The sequence below is a fragment of the Loxodonta africana genome, chromosome 3 (assembly GCF_030014295.1).
Source record: "Loxodonta africana isolate mLoxAfr1 chromosome 3, mLoxAfr1.hap2, whole genome shotgun sequence".
In the NCBI taxonomy this organism is placed as follows: domain Eukaryota; kingdom Metazoa; phylum Chordata; class Mammalia; order Proboscidea; family Elephantidae; genus Loxodonta; species Loxodonta africana.
The window spans coordinates 24,491,606-24,510,379 of record NC_087344.1 but is presented as its reverse complement, the minus strand read 5'-3'; the positions used below and the strand labels follow the sequence as shown (position 1 = coordinate 24,510,379).

The 18,774-nt window shown below is 54.9% G+C and overlaps 1 protein-coding gene across 2 annotated transcripts in view; it reads left to right on the top strand.

Moving 5' to 3' along the window:
- DOCK6 (dedicator of cytokinesis 6) overlaps window positions 1–15,864 on the top strand; it is a 49,208-nt gene extending 33,344 nt beyond the window's left edge. For both annotated transcript variants that reach the window (XM_064280681.1, XM_064280680.1), the window contains 24 exons: window positions 416–529; window positions 668–838; window positions 1,311–1,450; window positions 1,538–1,707; window positions 3,580–3,740; window positions 3,894–4,076; window positions 4,900–5,026; window positions 5,362–5,446; window positions 5,593–5,689; window positions 5,867–6,001; window positions 6,314–6,466; window positions 7,421–7,579; window positions 7,668–7,768; window positions 8,742–8,934; window positions 9,011–9,154; window positions 11,700–11,831; window positions 11,913–11,927; window positions 13,214–13,339; window positions 13,456–13,545; window positions 14,044–14,280; window positions 14,588–14,731; window positions 14,813–14,919; window positions 15,156–15,317; window positions 15,623–15,864. In XM_064280681.1, coding sequence (XP_064136751.1) covers window positions 416–529; window positions 668–838; window positions 1,311–1,450; window positions 1,538–1,707; window positions 3,580–3,740; window positions 3,894–4,076; window positions 4,900–5,026; window positions 5,362–5,446; window positions 5,593–5,689; window positions 5,867–6,001; window positions 6,314–6,466; window positions 7,421–7,579; window positions 7,668–7,768; window positions 8,742–8,934; window positions 9,011–9,154; window positions 11,700–11,831; window positions 11,913–11,927; window positions 13,214–13,339; window positions 13,456–13,545; window positions 14,044–14,280; window positions 14,588–14,731; window positions 14,813–14,919; window positions 15,156–15,317; window positions 15,623–15,665 — 3,189 coding nt within the window. In that variant the 3' untranslated portion in view covers window positions 15,666–15,864. The remainder of the gene's footprint in view (window positions 1–415; window positions 530–667; window positions 839–1,310; window positions 1,451–1,537; window positions 1,708–3,579; window positions 3,741–3,893; window positions 4,077–4,899; window positions 5,027–5,361; window positions 5,447–5,592; window positions 5,690–5,866; window positions 6,002–6,313; window positions 6,467–7,420; window positions 7,580–7,667; window positions 7,769–8,741; window positions 8,935–9,010; window positions 9,155–11,699; window positions 11,832–11,912; window positions 11,928–13,213; window positions 13,340–13,455; window positions 13,546–14,043; window positions 14,281–14,587; window positions 14,732–14,812; window positions 14,920–15,155; window positions 15,318–15,622) is intronic.
- The last annotated feature ends 2,910 nt before the right edge of the window (window positions 15,865–18,774 follow it).

Sequence of the window (18,774 nt, the reverse complement as noted above, 5' to 3'; positions counted from 1 at the left end):
CATGGGTACCCTCAGTTGCAAGGGAGTCTGGGAAATGTAGTCTCTACCCAGCTCTGAACTCTGAACCAGGTATTCTTTTACCCCACAAGAGGGAGAGGGTCTTGGGGTTGGGGGTTGTTAGTAGCTAGTCTCAACCATGGGTATGTTATTTCAATCAGAGAAAAAGAGAACAAAGAAGAGTCCTGAATGGAACCCTGAAGAACTTTGACACAGGAGCGGGCGGTGGTGGGGGTGGGGAAGAAAGGGGTAGTTAGAGGGAGGAGGACAGTCGAGATGGTCAGGATTGGCCAGAGCCCAGAAACGAGGGTGTGTTAAAAAGGCCAAAGGCTTTGGGGTGGTGCTGTGGCTCATATAGGGATGGAGGCTTTGCTGGGGAGTGTAGGCATGGGTTGACAGGCCCCTGTGCCCACCCCAGGATGCGGAGCTGGCTGAGCGCCTCAACACCAGCCTGGCCTTCTTCCTCAGTGACCTCTTGTCCCTGGCCGACCGCGGCTTTGTCTTCAACCTCATCCGGGCCCACTACAAGCAGGTAGGGGTGGGTGTGACTGGCATGGCGGGAACATGTCCCTGCAGGTGTGGCAGGTGATGTGGGTGGCATGGGAAAAGTGGTGGATGTGGTGGGCAGAGCAATGTGAGTACCTGTTGACCCTGCCCTTCCCGCCTACAGGTGGCCACACGTCTACAATCGGCCCCCAACCCTGCGGCACTGTTGACCCTGCGCATGGATTTCACCCGTGTCCTGTGCAGCCATGAGCACTACGTGACCCTCAACCTCCCCTGCTGCCCCCTGTCGCCCCCGGCCTCACCCTCGCCCTCCGTATCCTCCACCACCTCCCAGGTGGGCCAGCCTCACTTCTGGCTCTTCTCTTTGACCTGTGACCTCTCTCACCTTCAACCTATCTTCTGTGGCTTTTTCATCTTTGACTGTCTCATAGGAGGCTACAGCCCAGGTGGACTGACCCCTCACCTATGACACCTGATTCTGGGCACTTCCCGGGAGACTAGGTTCTCATTTCTAACCCTTAAACCCTAAATCCCAGGCCTGCATTTCATCTGCCACTTCTCAGATCTTTGACATTTGACCGCATGCTCTCTCACACCTCCCAGATGAGTTAACCCCAACCTGTCATCTCTGGCCTCTAACCCCATATCCACTGTCACCACCAGATGAGTTAACCCCAGCCCCTCACCTGGTCCTTGACTTCATGACTTCTGCCACCTCCCAGATGGCTTTAACAACTGACCCCTCACCTCTGACACTTGGCCACTGGCCCTCTGCCATCCCTGATCTCTACCCCAACCCTCTGCAGAGCTCTGCCTTCTCCAGTCATGCCCCAGACCCCAAGGTGACCAGCATGTTTGAGTTGAGTGGGCCATTCCGCCAGCAGCACTTCTTGGCTGGCCTCTTGCTGACGGAGCTGGCACTGGCCCTTGAGCCTGAGGCCGAGGGGTGAGCACAGGTCCTGTCCAGCCTCAGGAAGGGTGGGGAAGTCCAGGAACCTTGTTGGCCCATCCTGAGCACCCCACTACCCCACAGTGCATCCCTGCTACACAAGAAGGCCATCAGTGCTATCCACAGCCTGCTCTGTGGCCATGATGCTGACCCCCGCTACGCTGAGGCTACTGTGAAGGCCCGTGTGGCTGAGCTGTACCTGCCACTGCTCTCACTTGCACGGGACACACTGCTGCGGCTACACGACTTTGCTGGTCAGTGGGACAGGGCAGGGTGGGGTCATGTGATCCAGGGGCTTGATGACACAAGGCACAGAACAGGAAAGGTGGGAGAATAGAGTTAGAGATAAGACCACAGGCTATAGGGCCAGGAGAGTAGGTTCAAGTCCTGCAGTGTGAGCCCAAACCATTAACATTTCTGAGCCTTAGGTTTCTCACCTGTAAAATGGGGAGGGTAATAGCACCGGCCATTACATTGGGTTTTTTGAGAATCTTGGAAGCTGTAGTACTGGCACATTATCAACGTACACTAAATGGGAGATGTTATTATAACATTTATCATTATCATCTAAGAACAGAGGATGTGAGGAAGGGAAGGTAGATATCAGCAGGGTGAAAAAATGGTTGGAACCCTGCTTCCATTCATTCATTCAACTGTTGAGGAAGAGTATGGTACAGTGATCAGAAGCATAGACTTGGAGTTTGTGAGTTGATCTCTTCCATCAGTTTGGGGAAATTCTCAGCCATTATTGCTTGGGTTTGTTTTTTTTTTTTCCTTCTTCTTCCTGCCTTGTTTTCTCTCTCTCCTCGCCTTCTGGGACTCCAGTTACACATATGTTAGAGCTTTTAATTGGGTCATGTGTGCTTATTATGCTCTATTCTTTTTTTTTTTTTTTTTATCCTCTTTATGCTTCAGTTGGAAAATCTTCTGTTACTTGTCTTTAAGTTCACTAGTACTGTCTTACACTCTGTCTGGTTTTATGTTAACTCTATCCATTGAGCTCTTAATTTTAGATGTTATATTTTTCAGTCGTAAAATGTCCATTTGATTTTTTGTGTGTGTGTGGATTCCAGTTGTTGAAATTCCCCATCTTTTTGCCCATATTTGTCCATCTTTTCTACTAATTTTTATTTTAAAGTCCTTGTCTGCTAACATCAGTGTTGGGTCATCAATGGGTCAGCTTTTATTGTCTTTTTCCTGTCATCGATCATATTTTCTTGTCTCTTCACATATTTTGTGATTTTTTTGTTGTTGTTGTGTTTTGAACATCGTACATAAAAGAACCAGAGAGACTGAAGTGATATCATTTTTCCCCAGTGAGGGTTCCCCTTTCTCTCTCTCAGGCAGACAGGATGAGAAGCTAATTACCTCATTCCAGTCAGGAATTGAGTGGGTTTGAGCTGGCCTGGAGCTTTTTTAAACTCAGTTAACTTTTTGTTTCAAAAGTCTCTAGGGTGAGACCTGTTACAGATTTTTTTTTAGCTCCTCCCTTTAGTGAGACCTTTTTTTTTTTTTTTTTGGCGAGGGAGGGAGGAATTTTTTAAGATCATAGGCTTTGGAACTAGAGTATTTAGGTTAAAATTTTAACTCTTAGCATTTACCTGCTGTATGATCCTGGGCAAGTAACTTAACGTCTCTGTGCTTCAGTGTCCTCATCCACAAAGTAGGGATAATAATACTTACCTCATGGATTATTTTGAAGATGGAAAGCTAATACATTTAAAGTGCCTAGAACGGGGCCTGGCACATAGTAAGTGACACATAAGTGCTGACTGATGCTATAATAATGACAGTGGTATTTATTATTATGGTCATCATTATCTTTACTATTAACTGCTTGTGTGGGCCAGACCATGTTTTAAATAACCATATAGCAGTAGCCAGAGCAGATACAGTTCAGGCACTTGTGGATCTTACAAACAATTATACAATTAATGTATCAAATTATAATTATAATAAATGAATTCTAAAAAAAAAAAAAAAATTCTAGGAGCAGATAAAACCCCAACCTGGTCTAGGGGGTTAGTGTCAGGGAAGGCTTCTTTGAAGAGGTGACTTTTGCACTGAAATTTGAGATAGAAGAAACAGTGCTTACCCAGGCCTCATTCTTCTCTTCTTTCCCCCAGAGGGCCCAGGACAGAGGTCAAGGCTGGCTTCAATGCTTGACTCAGACACAGAAGGGGAAGGGGACATTGGAGGTATCATCAACCCCTCAGTGGCCATGGCCATCGCTGGTGGCCCCCTGGCCCCTGGCTCCCGGGCCAGCATCTCTCAGGGTCCACCGACAGTAAGTACAGGGCTTGTCCCCAGAGATACTGTCCAAATGGGTGAGACAAATTATGTAATGAGATACACATCAGCCCTGACTCATCTTTTGTGGAGAAAATGAACAGGTTTGACTCTGCTCTTCCTGAGCATCTTGTCCTCTCTCTGATCTCAGGCTTCTCGCTCAGGCAGCCTACTCTCTGCTGAGTCTAGCCGGACCTTGCTGGTGTGTGTGCTGTGGGTACTGAAAAATGCAGAGCCAGCCCTGCTGCAGCGCTGGGCTGCAGACCTGGCCCTCCCTCAGTTGGGTCGTCTCTTGGACTTGCTGCACCTCTGCCTGGCTGCCTTCGAGTACAAGGTTCAAGAGGATGGGCAGGGGACTAGGGTGTGGGAGGAAGGCTGGGTATGGATCACACAACAGGACCATGGTCTATGGGCTGAGAGTAAAGGGGTGGACTGTTTCTGTGCACGGGTTCCTGGGAGGCTGAGGGTAAAGGGATGGATTGTTCCTGTGCACAGGTTCCTGGGAGGGTGAGGGTAAAGGAATGGACTGTTTCTGTGCACAGGTTCCTGGGAGGCTGAGGGTAAAGGGGTAGACTGTTTATGCACACAGGTTCCTTAGGGGCTGAGGGTAAAGGGGTGGACTGTTTCTGTGCACGGGTTCCTGGGAGGCTGAGGGTAAAGGGATGGATTGTTCCTGTGCACAGGTTCCTGGGAGGGTGAGGGTAAAGGAATGGACTGTTTCTGTGCACAGGTTCCTGGGAGGCTGAGGGTAAAGGGTGAACTGTTTATGCACACAGGTTCCATAGGGGCTGAGGGTAAAGGGGTGGAGTGTTTATGCACACAGGTTCCATAGGGGCTGAGGGTAAAGGGGTGGACTGTTTATGCACACAGGTTCCATAGGGGCCGAGGGTAAAGGGGTGGACTCTCTCTACACCCAGGTTCCGTAGGGGCTGAGATAAAGGAGTGAACTATTTTTGTACTGAGCCAAGGAGTAAAGGGAGAATATTTTCATAAATACAATTTAGAAGGTACTGAGGGCTTGGGATAAAGGGATGAACTATATCTTCAAGCACAGGGTCCCAGAGGTAGGAAAGAGTCAGAAGAAGAGGGTCTAGGCTGGCCCAGGTCCCATAGAAAGAGGCAGGGTCAACCGTGAACTCTAGTTCTCTGCCCTCCAGGGGAAAAAGGCCTTTGAGCGCATCAACAGCCTCACCTTTAAGAAGTCACTGGACATGAAGGCTCGCCTAGAGGAAGCCATCTTGGGAACCATTGGAGCACGACAGGAGATGGTGCGGCGGAGTCGTGGTGAGAAGAAGACATACCCCACACACAGTCCCCACCAGTTGCTCCCAACCTGTGTCCCAGGGGCCCAGGAGAGCAGCCATCCCTAGCCATCTGTCCAGCTCCAAGAAAGAAATCTGTGTGTCATCCCTATACACATGGGGCTCTGTGTTGCCCATCCATCTCACATGTCGTCATATCCAAGTGTGTGTGTCCACTCACTGAGGAGGCTTCTGCTTGACCCGGTGTCTTCGTGGGTTATCCCATCCCACGTGTGTACCTTTGTGCCTATGCATTTTTCCTTGCGGTCATGTGTGTCCTTATGTTTTTGAACATCTGTGAACATGCACGTGTCTCAGAGAGAAGTCCTTTTGGGAACCAGGAGAATGTACGCTGGCGGAAGAGCATCACACACTGGAGACAAACCTCGGACCGTGTGGACAAGTGGGTGTGGGTGGCAAGTGATTCACTGGGCTGAGACCAGTTTCCAGAGAGCTGGCACCCCCAGGGCAGCCAGGGGAGGTGAAAAGCTTAGTCATGGGGCAGAGTCTGGCCTTGAGTGGCTCCCCCAAGTCCTTCTTCCTTTCCAGGACCAAGGATGAAATGGAACATGAAGCCTTAGTGGATGGGAACCTGGCAACTGAGGCGAGTCTGGTGGTTCTAGACACACTGGAGATCATTGTGCAGGTAAGGCTTGATCCAGCATCTGCCCTGATCTCTGACTCCACCACAGTGCCCTGTGATCTCTGACTTTCAACCTCTGACTTTGTAATCCCACTCCTTCCCTGACCCCATAACCACCCCAGTCTCTTAACACCTGGGTTTCTGACTCCTGTGCCCCTGTGACTTCTGTTCTCCTCCAAGACGGTGATGCTGTCAGAGGCCCGGGAGAGCATCTTGGGGGCAGTGCTGAAGGTTGTGTTGTACAGTCTGGGCAGTGCCCAGAGTGCCCTCTTCTTGCAGCATGGTCTGGCCACCCAACGGGCCCTGGTGTCCAAGGTGAGATCTGCAACTTGATTACCCTGGTTGTTAGAGTGACAATAGCAGCCTATTCATTGAGCACCTAGTGTTTGCCAGCAACTCCATGAGGCAGAGAATCCTCAGCTGCTATTTATAGAGGAGGAAACTGAGGCTCAGAGTGGCGAAGTTACTCACCCATGGTCATTAGAGTTCAGACCTGACTCCAAAGCCTGTACTTCGCCACACAAACAGATGCCCTCGTCCCCTAGCCCAAGTCACCACCTGGGACCTTTTCAGCCAGAACAAGGAGGAGCTGAACAGTGTCTGTCTGGGCCGGGGTGGGGGGAGCAGTTCCCAGAGCTGCTGTTTGAGGAGGACACGGAGCTGTGTGCTGACCTCTGCTTGAGGCTCCTGCGCCACTGCGGAAGCCGTGTCAGCATCATCCGCGTGCACGCCAGCGCCTCACTCTACCTCCTCATGCGCCAGAACTTCGAGATCGGCAATGTGAGTGGCGGGTGTGTTGGTGGCTAGTGTATGCGAGGCTGTGGCAGGGGTGTTGGTGACTAGTGTGCGTGAGGCTGTGGCAGGGCGTTGGTGACTAGTGTGCGTGAGGCTGTGGCAGGGCATTGGCAGTTGGTGTATGTGAGGCTGTGGCAGGGGTGTTGGGGGCCAGTGTATGCGAGGCTGTGGCAGGGTGTTGGTGACTAGTGTGCATGAGGCTGTGGCAGGGTGTTGGTGACTAGTGTGCATGAGGCTGTGGCAGGGTGTTGGTGACTAGTGTGCATGAGGCTGTGGCAGGGTGTTGGTGACTAGTGTGCATGAGGCTGTGGCAGGGCGTTGGCAGTTCGTGTATGCGAGGCTGTGGCAGGGGTGTTGGCGGCCAGTGTATGCGAGGCTGTGGCGGGGTGTCGGTGACTAGTGTACGTGAGGCTGTGGCAGGGTGTTGGCAGTTGGTATATGCAAGGCTGTGGCAGGGGTGTTGGTGGGCGGTATACACGAGGCTGTGGCATGGTGTTGTTGGCAGCCGGTGTACTCAAGGCTGTGGTGGGGTGCTGGTGGGTGGTGTACACAAAGCTGTGGTGGGGATGTTGGTGGCAGGTGTACATGAGGTTGTGGCAGGGGTGTTGGTAGCCGGTATACACAAGGCTGTGGCGGGGGTGTTGGCAGCCGGTGTACTCAAGGCGGTGGTGGGGGTGTTGGCAGCTGGTGTATGCAAGGCTGTGGCAGGGGTATTGGCGGCCGGTGTACACGAGGCTGTGGCGCGATGTTGGTGGCTGGTGTACTTGAGGCTGTGGCAGTTGGCTGGGGGTCTCAGCATGAAATGAGGAAGGGGACAGGCAGGAGGAGGAGTCAGAGCACAGTAGCAGATTGAGCTGGCCTTGGTTTGAGGGGGCAGGGCTGGATGAGGGTCTGGGGTCCAAGGCTCACAAGTATACCCTCCATCCCCCGCCCTTGCAGAACTTTGCCCGCGTGAAGATGCAAGTGACCATGTCGCTTTCATCCCTGGTGGGGACGACGCAGAACTTCAGCGAAGAACACCTGCGACGTTCACTGAAGACCATCCTCACCTATGCTGAGGAGGATGTGGGGCTGCGGGACAGCACCTTCACTGAGCAGGTGACTCCCACCGGACCCCCAACTCCACCGTCTCGGCCCCTTGACTTCCCAGCGCCCTTCCTGCCACCGGCACTTTCCTTGGCTCCAGGTCCAGGACCTGATGTTCAACCTGCACATGATCCTGACAGACACGGTGAAGATGAAGGAGCACCAGGAGGATCCCGAGATGCTCATTGACCTCATGTACAGGTGAGCAGGGCCAGGTGGGACCTTCAGCTACTCCCACCCACTGACAGGAGGGGGGCAACTGAATGGCTGAATGAGGAGGTGAGGCAGGAGCAGGTGAGTGTACAGGTGGTAAGAGGGACAAGTAAGGGGGGCAGGTGAGGGGGCTGAGAAGAGCAGACAGATGAGGGGGGATTGGTGAGCATTATAGGAGCGGTCACAAGTAAGGTGACGGCAGGTGACTGTAAAAGTGAGGAAAAGGCAGGTGAGGATGACTGATGACTAGGACAAGTGAGGGGGACAGGTGGGAGAGGCAGGTGAGGTGCTAACAGGTAAAGGGGTAAACAGGTCAGGGGAGGAAGTGACTTGGAGGGGAAATGAGGGGTTTCTAGTAAGAAATAGAGTTGGGAAGGTGTGGACAGTTGATAGAGTGTGGGAAAGTGATATGGAAGGGATGGGTCTCGGGTAGACAGGTGAAATGGTGCATAAGTGAGGGGAATGGTGAGTGGGGGAAGGGACTGAGGGTTCTACAGGTAAACTGATGAGCAGAAGAATAAGGGAGAGAATGACAAGCTGGGGGAGGGTGCAAGTTGGCTAAGTGAGGAGACAGGTGAATAGAGGAACAGGTAAGATGATGGACAGGTGAGGAGTTGGACAGGTGGGAATAGGTGAGAGGATAAACAAGTAAGGAGACAGGTGAAGGGGTACAGGTGAGCAGATTGGTCTGTGGGAGCCAGGTAGCAGAAGGATAAGTGAGGAGAAAGATGAATAGAAGAATATCTGAGGTGCACAGGTGAGGAGACAGGTGAGTGGGAGGCCAGGTGAGAGAATGGACAGGTTGGGGAATGGCTGAGGGGATGGACTGGTGAATGGGGTACAGGTAAGGAGATTGGCTGGCCAGCAGGGCAGATGGTAACAAGGGATTGGACAAGTGAGGGATGGGCTGGGAAAGCAAGGGGAGTCCCCATCCTCACATACGCCCTCACCTGGGCCCCAGGATTGCCCGGGGCTACCAGGGCTCCCCGGACCTGCGGCTGACATGGCTGCAGAACATGGCAGGGAAGCACGCGGAGCTCGGCAACCACGCCGAGGCTGCTCAGTGCATGGTGCATGCAGCTGCCCTCGTGGCCGAGTACCTCGCCCTGCTCGAGGACAGCCGCTACCTGCCTGTGGGCTGCGTTTCCTTCCAGGTAAGCAGGCAGGGTGGTGGGCAGGGGGTGGACATGCAGGGCAGGGACCAGGGCCCGATACCCCCTCCTCCTGCAGAACATCTCATCCAACGTGTTGGAGGAGTCGGCCATCTCCGACGATATCCTGTCGCCTGATGAGGAGGGCTTCTGTTCCGGGAAGCACTTCACGGAGCTGGGGCTGGTGGGGCTGCTGGAGCAGGCGGCCGCCTACTTCACCATGGTGAGGGCTGGGGCCAGGCGATGGGGCTTAGGCCGGGGCTGCAGCTAGAGGCACTATTGGCCCCACTTCTGTGGTCACATCCCTGCTTAGGAGACTCAAGATGGAGCTGCCCGGGCCCTTTCCAGGAGGGGGATTGAGGAGAAGGAGAACTGGGAACCGTTGAGTCAATTCTGACTCATAGCAACCCTACAGGACAGAGTAGAGCTGCCCCATAGGGTTTCTAAGGCTGTAATCTTTACAGGAGCAGACTCCCACGTCTTTTTCCCACAGAGCGGCTGGTGGGTTTGAACTGGTGACCTTTTAGTTAATAGCCAAGCACTTAACCACTGTGCTACCAGGGCTCCTTGTGAGAGCCTCAGAGGCCCCATTATCTGTCTTCCTCCCCATAAAACCTTCAGCGCGAGGCCTGAACATAATAAGCGCTCGATACACTCAATTACTGTGTAAACGTTTTACTATAGAACATTTCAAGCATGCTTAAAAGAAGAAAGAAAGTTGTGCCACGTCCCCCACACCTGTCACCCGGATCCAACAACCACCTCGTTTCTGCTACCCTGTTTCATGTCTCCTTGCCCCCCACCTTTTTTTCCTATAGTATTTTAACTTTTTGACATAAAAAGACAGAGAAGCGCACCAGTCACAATTTTCACAAATTGAAAAAACCAAGCCCGACCATCGCTGGAGTTTTTAAACCCTTGCTGCTTAGTGTGGTCAGAGGACCCAGGGTTTATTAGGCATGGAGTATCCTGGGCCCCGCCCCAGGCCCTCCAAATCAGTCCGTGCCTTTTAACAAGATCCCAGACGTAGGAATCTCAGAATCCCAGACACTCCACCTTAAAACAGTTACAGATATCTCTGGTGGCACAGTGGTTAAGAGTTCAGCTGCTAACCCAAAAGATCGGTGGTTTGAATCCACCAACCACTCCTTGGAAACCCTATAGGGCAGTTCTACTCTGTCCTCCAGGGTGGTTATGAGTCAGAATCAACTTGAAGACAAGTTTGGTTTCTCTGTCACACACAGGGATACCCCCAGGGCATCCCTCACTGTCAAAGACTCGAGAGTATTATCACAGATGAGCAAGTTAACAGTCATTCTTTACTGTCTTTTAATCCTAGTCCATGTTTAGATTTCCTCCATTATCTCGCAGATACTTGTTTACAGCTGCTTGGTTTGAATCGCATCCATATAAGGCCCACACAGGATTCGGGATTGACGCCTCTCTTAAGGCCCTTTTAATCTAAAAAAGAAAAAACAAATTACAAATGAGTTTCCAGTTTCTCTCTTTTTTAAGATAAGAGTTTTATGCATTTCTTGATAGCTTAATTCCTAAGAATTTTATTTTCTCCACTATTGTAAAGGGGTTTTCTCCCGTAGTTTGTCTTCTAACTGCACATTGCTCATTTGCATGAAGTCAGTTGGTTTCTTCAGCACATAACTGTTGGAGTCCCGGCCCTTGTTCCAGGCTTTCTGGCCCTGGAGAGGGGGGAGGGGATGGTTGTGTCTCTGCCCATGGAATGGTTCACACAGGCAGTATAACCAGGACCCTGGAGGTGTGTCACCTTATGGGTTCCTCAGTTCCCTGCGTTTCTGGGAACCAGTAGTTAGATCTAGACACCTAGTCAGGTTCCGGGTCAGATTTTCCAGAGAGATTTCCTTGATGGTGCCATGCCCCTCCCAATACACCCTGTCAGGGGCCAACAACACAGAATCAGTTTGTAACCTCTGAACCCAAACCAAACCCATTGCTGTCGATCGATTCCGACTCCTAGTGACCCCATAGGACAAAGTAGAACCACCCCATTGTGTTTCCAACGGAAAGCAGAGTGCCATATTTTTCTCCCATGGAGCAGCTAGTGGGTTCAAATGGCCAACCTTTCTGTTAGCAGCTGAGCGCTTAACCACTGCACCACCAGGGCTCCATTTTGTCATCTCTAGCAATGTTGTTTTCATTATTGTTATTTCTACCAGAGTCTCAGAGACAAACGCCCCCAGGGGAGAAGCCAGAGGATGCACATGACCTCCTGATAGACAGCAAACGGCCCAGGGCCCCTGCTGTGTGCCAGGCCTGCTGCTGGTGCCACCTGGAGACAGGGGACACCCACCAGCAGCCATTCCCACGTTCCAGGAGGCAGTTGGGCATGGGCACCAGGCCAAATGGGCCAGAGCTCAAGCCCTAGCCCTGGGGAGCCCCTCTAGATCACTGAGGTTCAGTTTTCCCTCTGAGCAGTGGAAAACACAATGGCACCTCTGCCCATGAGGAACGTGGGGAAAGTGCAGATGGACACAGCACTTGGTACCTAAATAAAACTTGGTAAATGTGGTGGAGACCACCGAGCAGGCTGTGGGGGCCAAGAGGAAAGGCTGGAGTCCCACCTGGGGCAGGGGTGGTCAGGTTGGACGTCCTGGAGGAGCTGATGTAGAAGCAGAGCCTGGAAGGTGGGTAGGAGCCCAAGAGGGGCAGGTGTTCCAGGTAGGAGGAATCGTTTGGTGTTGAGGACCAGCAAGCGTGCTGGGAATCTGATGAGCCCCCCATCCCCACTCCAGGGAGGGCTCTATGAGGCAGTGAATGAGGTCTACAAAATGCTCATCCCCATCCTGGAAGCCCACCGTGACTACAAGAAGCTGGCTGCTGTGCATGGCAAACTACAGGAGGCCTTCACCAAGATCATGCACCAGGTGGGCCCAGGACGCCCTCCCAGACCCCGCCCTCAGCCCTAACCCCGGCCTGCGCTGACCTTGATCCTTCTCTCCCCACAGAGCTCCGGCTGGGAGGTGAGTCAGTTCTGGCGGCCAGCTGCCCCCTGGGGCCTGGTGACAGCTGGCCAGCAGTGGTCAGGAACCGCCAGGGGGCGCTGGAGGAGCATGGCAGCCCCAGGTCATGGCAGGGGCTGGGCTGAGTGGGCATGACGCACCCCTGCTTCTCACTACCACCCCGCTAGTCCATCCCCCCTGGGTATCATCCGAGCCTGTGACTCACCCAGCTGGGAGATCTCCGCTGACACCCTTCCCTCTGGCAGGGCCCTATCGGTCACCACGGGGAAGGGGGGCTGTGACTCCCTCCCTCCACCTCTGCCTCTGTGTCTCTTTGTTTCTCTGGTTGCTCTCCCTGTCTCCCTCACTCTCTGCCTGCGTCTCTCTTGGTCTCTGTCTCTCCCTGCCTCCCCAGCCCTCCCCATCTTTGTCTGCCACTACCATCCCCTTCCCCGCCTTTCCCTCTCTTGGGTCTATTTTTAGGCATCTCCTAGTTTGGGGAGAATTTTCTGGCCAAAGATGGCAGGAACCCAGTCTGAGCGGGTGCCTGGGTAGGGTGAGGCTGGGTCGGGTGGGCAGGCCCGCCCGTCCCCGAATCCCTGGTCTCTGCCCATGTAATGGTTCTCATGGGGCAGCGTAACCAGGACCCTAGGGTGGGGGTCTGACCTCTGACCTCTCTCATGACTTTGTCTCTCTGTCTCCCCCACCTTTGCCCGCTCCACCTCATCCGGATCTGCCTTGGTGAGTGAGCCGGAGCCACCCCCCTTCCTTCCTGGCATGGTGGGGCCTGGGGGAGTCCCTCCAAACCTAGGACTGTGAAGGGAGAGGATACGTACCTAGAACAAGGGAGCCAGAGCCTCTGTCCCAGAGCAAGAGAAGCCAGGCCTTCCTTCAGCCACTCAAGCATTTATTGAGCACCTGCTGTATACCCAACCCCAAGGGACTGGGGACCCAGCCCTGAGCAATCCAGCCCCAGTCCCAATTACAGATTGGGATCCAGACTGAAGAACTGCATGGGGGCAGGTGGGCAAAACAAACTGCAGACGTTTGTTAGATGAGAATGCCCGTGTGGAGGAAGGAGGAGGCAGATAGGCTGGGGAGAAAACGCAGGGTATGGGCAATTGGTGGGGAGTCCGGGTCCATGCCCTGATGTTCTCAGAGGCCCCTTGCCCATGCTTGCACTCTGATGTTCTCTGGGTCCCCTCACCTGTGCCCACCTGCCCTGTGGGCCTGAAGACACCTGCTTCCTGGGCAGGGAGACCTCCAGAGGGGCCTCCCAGGCAACAACCCCCTCCTCACAGCCCCAGCGTGTATTCGGGACGTATTTCCGAGTGGGCTTCTATGGTGCTCGCTTCGGAGACCTGGATGAGCAAGAGTTTGTGTACAAGGAACCGTCCATCACGAAGCTGGCTGAGATTTCGCACCGGTTGGAGGCACGTCCCTATGGTGGGGGGTAGGGCAAAGCACTGGGCTGCAGCTGGTCCTGGGGTGCCCTGGGGCTAAGGTGGGGGCTGCACCAGTTAAGCCTGAGTCAACACTGTGTCCCTAGGAGTTCTATACGGAGCGCTTCGGGGAGGACGTGGTGGAGATTGTCAAAGACTCCAATCCTGTGGACAAGTCCAAGCTTGAGCCGCAGAAGGTAAGGGGCTCCCGACCACCCCTCCTGGGGACCCCAAAATCCTGTACTCAAAGAGACTCCAAGTACTATTTTCCTGGTATCCTCATACTCTGTTTCTCTGGGAAAACCCAAATCCTACAGCCCTGAAAAAACCCATTGCTGTCGGGTCAATTCCAACTTAGAACAACCCTGTAGGACAGAGTAGAACTGCCCCATAGGGTTTCCAAGGCTGTGATCTTTACAGAAGCAGACTGCCACATCTTTCTCCCACAGAGTGGCTGGTGGGTTCGAACCACTGACCTTCAGGTTAGCAGCTGAGTGCTTAACCACAGCACCACCAGGGTTCCTTTTATATCCCTGGGGGAACCCCAAATCCTATTCTTCAAGGATTCTCGAACATCCCAGAAATAGGGAGACAAGGGAACCAGACCCAGCAAGGTCCAGATCCCTTTTTGTCAGAGATGGAGCCCCGTGGGGTCAGGGCTGTGGGATCCTCGCTGCATCTACCCCCTGTCCCAGGCCTACATCCAGATCACCTACGTGGAACCGTACTTTGACACCTATGAGCTCAAGGACCGGGTGACCTACTTCGACCGCAATTACGGGCTGCGTACCTTCTTATTCTGCACACCCTTCACGCCCGATGGGCGGGCACACGGGGAGCTGCCCGAGCAGCACAAGCGCAAGACGCTGCTCAGCACAGCCCACGCCTTCCCCTACATCAAGACACGCATCCGTGTGTGCCACCGGGAGGAGGTGCGCAGGGACCCTGGACACAGGGACCTAGAGCCCAATCTCATGACTAACCTCTACCTCTAGGCCCTAGGAGGCCTGGGGATCCCCATGTAAAGCCTCCAGACCCGAGGCTGGGCCCCAGCCATACCAAAACCCCCAGAGCCAGTCAAAGGCAGCCTGAGCCCAGGCCAGGCAGGCCGGAACCTCACCCTTTTGTTGCTCGGACTCTTCGACTCCTTTCCTGCCCCCAGGGGGATCTGAGCTGCCCTGGGCTGGCTTGGGTCTCTTCAGGCCCCAGCGAGTACAGGCCCTCTCCCCCACACCACAGACAGTGCTGACACCGGTGGAGGTGGCCATTGAGGACATGCAGAAGAAGACGCGGGAGCTGGCCTTTGCCACTGAGCAGGACCCGCCCGATGCCAAGATGCTGCAGATGGTGCTACAGGGCTCTGTGGGGCCCACTGTGAACCAGGCATGGCTGGCGGGAGGTGCAGGCAGCCCAGGGTCCCCAGGTGTTGTGCAGGGGCCTACATGACCCCCTGTTACTCCCCAGGGCCCCCTGGAGGTGGCCCAGGTGTTTCTGGCAGAGATCCCAGAAGACCGCAAGCTCTTCAGGCATCACAACAAGCTGCGGCTCTGCTTCAAGGACTTCTGCAAAAAGTAGGCCTGACACCCCCCTTCTCAGCCCCCTTCTGTTGCCTGACCCCCACTATGACCTCCTGATGAGCCTGATCCCCAGTACAGCCTCCCTGGCTGCCTGATCCCCCTGTGGCCCTTATGCCTGATTCCTGTGACATCCCCCAGTTTATCTGACCCCCAAGGATAGACACTTGGTGTGCCTGCCCCTATATTCTGGACCTCCCCACTCCGGTCTCCCTTTCTCTCCTGGCCCACAGGTGTGAGGACGCGCTACGGAAGAACAAGGCTTTGATCGGGCCAGACCAGAAGGAGTACCATCGAGAGCTGGAGCGCAACTACTGCCGGTTGCGAGAGGCGCTGCAGCCCCTGCTCACCCAGCGGCTGCCCCAGCTGCTGGCCCCAGCAGCACCCGGCCTCAGGTGCCCGGCCCTGGCCCCCATCCTAGGGAGGGAAAGAGGAGACAGGAAAGACAGACATAGGGTGGGGGCTATCATACACATACACATAAATACACACACTTGCATCTTTGAACAAGAATGTGAATACATCTGTGCGTACAGATGCAGCCGTTTCTAATCCCGACTGGGTCACTTCCTGGACATGGAACCTCAGTTTCCATATCTTTGAAATGGGGATGATTCATACCTCCCAAGGTGTATTCCAAGAGAAACATTATGGAGTTGGGGGGCTGGTGCCCATGCTGACCCACCTCTTTTGTCCCCAGGAACTCCCTGAACAGAACTAGTTTCCGGAAGGCAGACCTCTGAGCCCAGAGGGCCTGAAACTACATCCAAAGGAACCAGCATCCTGGCCTCTGCCATCCATTCCTTCCCAGGAGTCCTCACTGCCCACTCCACCTGGGGGTGGCATGGAACAAGCGGGGTTGGGCCCTATGTCTGTCTGTCCCCATCTGTGTGCACTGATGCTTTTCGCCTTTTTTTAATTTAAAATGGTTTTTATAAGCAACCTATGCGGTGTGGTCACTGGGGGCTTGGGCCACGTGTGTACATTACACTGCCCCCATACACATAGCCTGTATTGGTAGTTGACCAACAGTGGGAACCTACTGGGTGCTGGGCCCTGTCCTAGGTGCTGGGGACACAGCAGTGACAACACCAGACAAAGATTCCTGTCCCTATAGAGCTGATACTCTTGTGGGGGAGGCACCACATGAACAACAGTGTCACATGCCCACCCACCAGGAATAACTGATTTATTAAGTCCTGCTGTGTCCATCCACGGGGTAGATTCGAACCACCAACCCTTCGGTGAGAATAAACCGTTTGCGCCACCCGGGGCCTGTACTAAATGGTTCCCAGAATTGTAATGAGGTGGGGCCCTGCTTCAAGGATTTCTGCAAAAGAAGATTGGACCCTGTCTGACCGCCCCCATCATGAGTCCTTTGCCTGAGGGACCTCTATTAGGCTCTCTGCTGAATGGTTACTGAATCTTCTCAACAGCCCTATCAGGGAATCCAAAAACCCAAACCCATTCCTGTGGAGTCCATTTTGACCCTATAGGACAGAGTAGAGCTGCCCTATAGGGTTTCCAAGGCTTTAATCATCCAGCTGCCACATCTTTGGATGTGGAGGGGCTGACGGGTTTGGTTAGCAACCCAGCAGTTAACCACTGAGCCACGAGGGCTCCTTATGAGGTAGACAGTGGTTATCATTTTCCCCATTTTACAGATGGGGAAACCGAGGCACAGAGAAGTACACGCTTGGTGGGGCTGGCTTTGGAGCCCAGGCCCTAGCTATTGCCTGTGCAGCAGTGAGCCACCCCCTCCCGCCCAGGCGGCGGTCACGCCACCATGTACCAGGCCTGTGCTGGGCCGCTTCCAGCTTGGTCGGCTGGGGGAGGGGAGCGTGACCTCCCGCCACCGCAGCGGCCGGCCGCCCGCCCCGTCCCCCGCGGAGCGGTTGCCCCCCCCCATCCGCGGCGGCCCAGCTGCAGCGGACAGAGGAGGCTGGGGTGGGGCGAGCCTGACCCCGGGACGGGAGGGAGGCGAGGCCAGACCCCCAGGCGCACTCACAAATGCCGTCCAGGTGAGCGCACCCCCTCCAGTGGACTGGGCGCCCCAGCAGCCGGGGGCGGGGCCGGCCGGAGGGCCGGGGCGGGGCTATCGTGAGGGACGGACAGCCGGGCGGCGGCGCGCGGAGGACGCGGGGCGGCGGGACCCAGGGACAGCGGCGGCCGGAGCGCGCGAGGCGAGTAGGACCCGGGTCTGGATCGGGGTTCGAGTCTGGTTCGGGGTTCGAGTGTGGTTCCCCACCCCCAACTCCGGGGCACGACCTTGCCGGGCTCGCCGAGCCGCTGCCTCCAACTCCACCATCTATGCGCAAACTTTCCGGACCTCAGTGTCCAGGTCCCTGCGTCTCTGCCCCCTCCCCATCTTGGACTGTGTCCCTGCCCCGCTCACCCTCTGGCCCCCTCCATCTGTTCCTCCAGCCCTGTCCCTCTCTCCATCGCTGCCACCCCTGTCCTCTTCTCCCCTATCTCTGTCCCTCCCTCTGCCTCTGTCCCCCGCTCCGTGGCCCCTCTCTTCCATCCGCGGCGGGCAGAGGCAGGCCCCTGGAGGCGGGAAGGCGGCTGGGCGTCCGGCCGGGATGGGCCTCGGCCTGGTGGCTGGGCCGCCGTGGGGAGCGGCAGCTGTTTGCCATTAGCCGGGGACCCCGCAGGCCCCGCCCCTCCCCGTACGGGGCGGGGTCCTCCTCTCCCCCGTCTCAGGGTCGGGGGAGGGGCGGGAAGACCCCAGAGGCCTCTCAGCTGGTGGGGTGGGGGCTTTGGAGATACCCTGAGTGACATTCGGGATTGCCTCGGACCCCGCGCCCCTTCCCTGAGGCCCCCTTCAACCCTCTTGAAGTCTCCTGTCTCCCTGTCTCTCCATCTCCGGGTATACTCCCCAAGGGTCCCAGAGGGCAAGGCGTTTCAGCCACAGAGACCCCCCCCTACACGCACACACCCCACATCTTGTTTCTGTTCCTCTGGATGAGTCGCAGACCCGCATGGGAGGGAAGCTCTGACGACTGGAGACCCCTAGACCTCAGTCTCTATGTCTGGGAATTGGGCAGAAGGGAGTGGAGTTTAGGGAATGGCTTGGAGAGCAGTGGGGGGGGGGGGGGATCAGATAGGTTTATGTTCAAGTCCAGGTCCAGCCACTTACCCTCTGAGTGATCTTGGGCAAGTTACTTCACCTCTGTGTCCCAGATTCCCAATCTGTAAAAGAGAATGGTAACAGTGCCCACCTTGTGGGGTTGTTGTTGTTGTTGTTAGTTGCCCTTGAGTTGATTCCGATTCATGGCGGCCCATGTGTGTAGAGTAAAACTACTCCATAAGGTTTTCAAGCCTGTGAGCCTTTGAAAGCAGATCTCCCGGCCTGCCTTCCAAGGCTGCTCTAGCTGGGTTCGAACCAACTGCCAACCTTTCAGCTAGTAGTGGGCCCGTTAACCCTTTGCGCGAAAAGGGGCCTCCATCCTCCTGAGGTTGGGGAAGATTAAATGAGTTGCCTGGGGCTTATTATAGTTATTAATACTATTCACCCCACCCCTAACTACCTCTAGTAGCCCTCCAGCCTAGTCCATCCTGCCTCTCTCTTAGGTCCCCAGAGAAAATTTTTGATCATCTCCCTATTGCTTGGGGAGCCCTGGTGGTGCAGCGGTTAAGAGCTTGGCTGCTAACCAAAAAGTCAGCAATTCAAATCCACCAGCTGCTCCTTGGAAATCCTCTGGGGCAGCTCTCCTCTATCCTATAGGGTCACTATGGGTCAGAATTGATTTGACGGGAACAGATTTGGTACAGGTATATTGCTTGTTCCTCCGAAAAGGAGTTTGATGCTGGGAGTGAGCCTCTGGACAGATGAGAAACCAAATTTCCTAC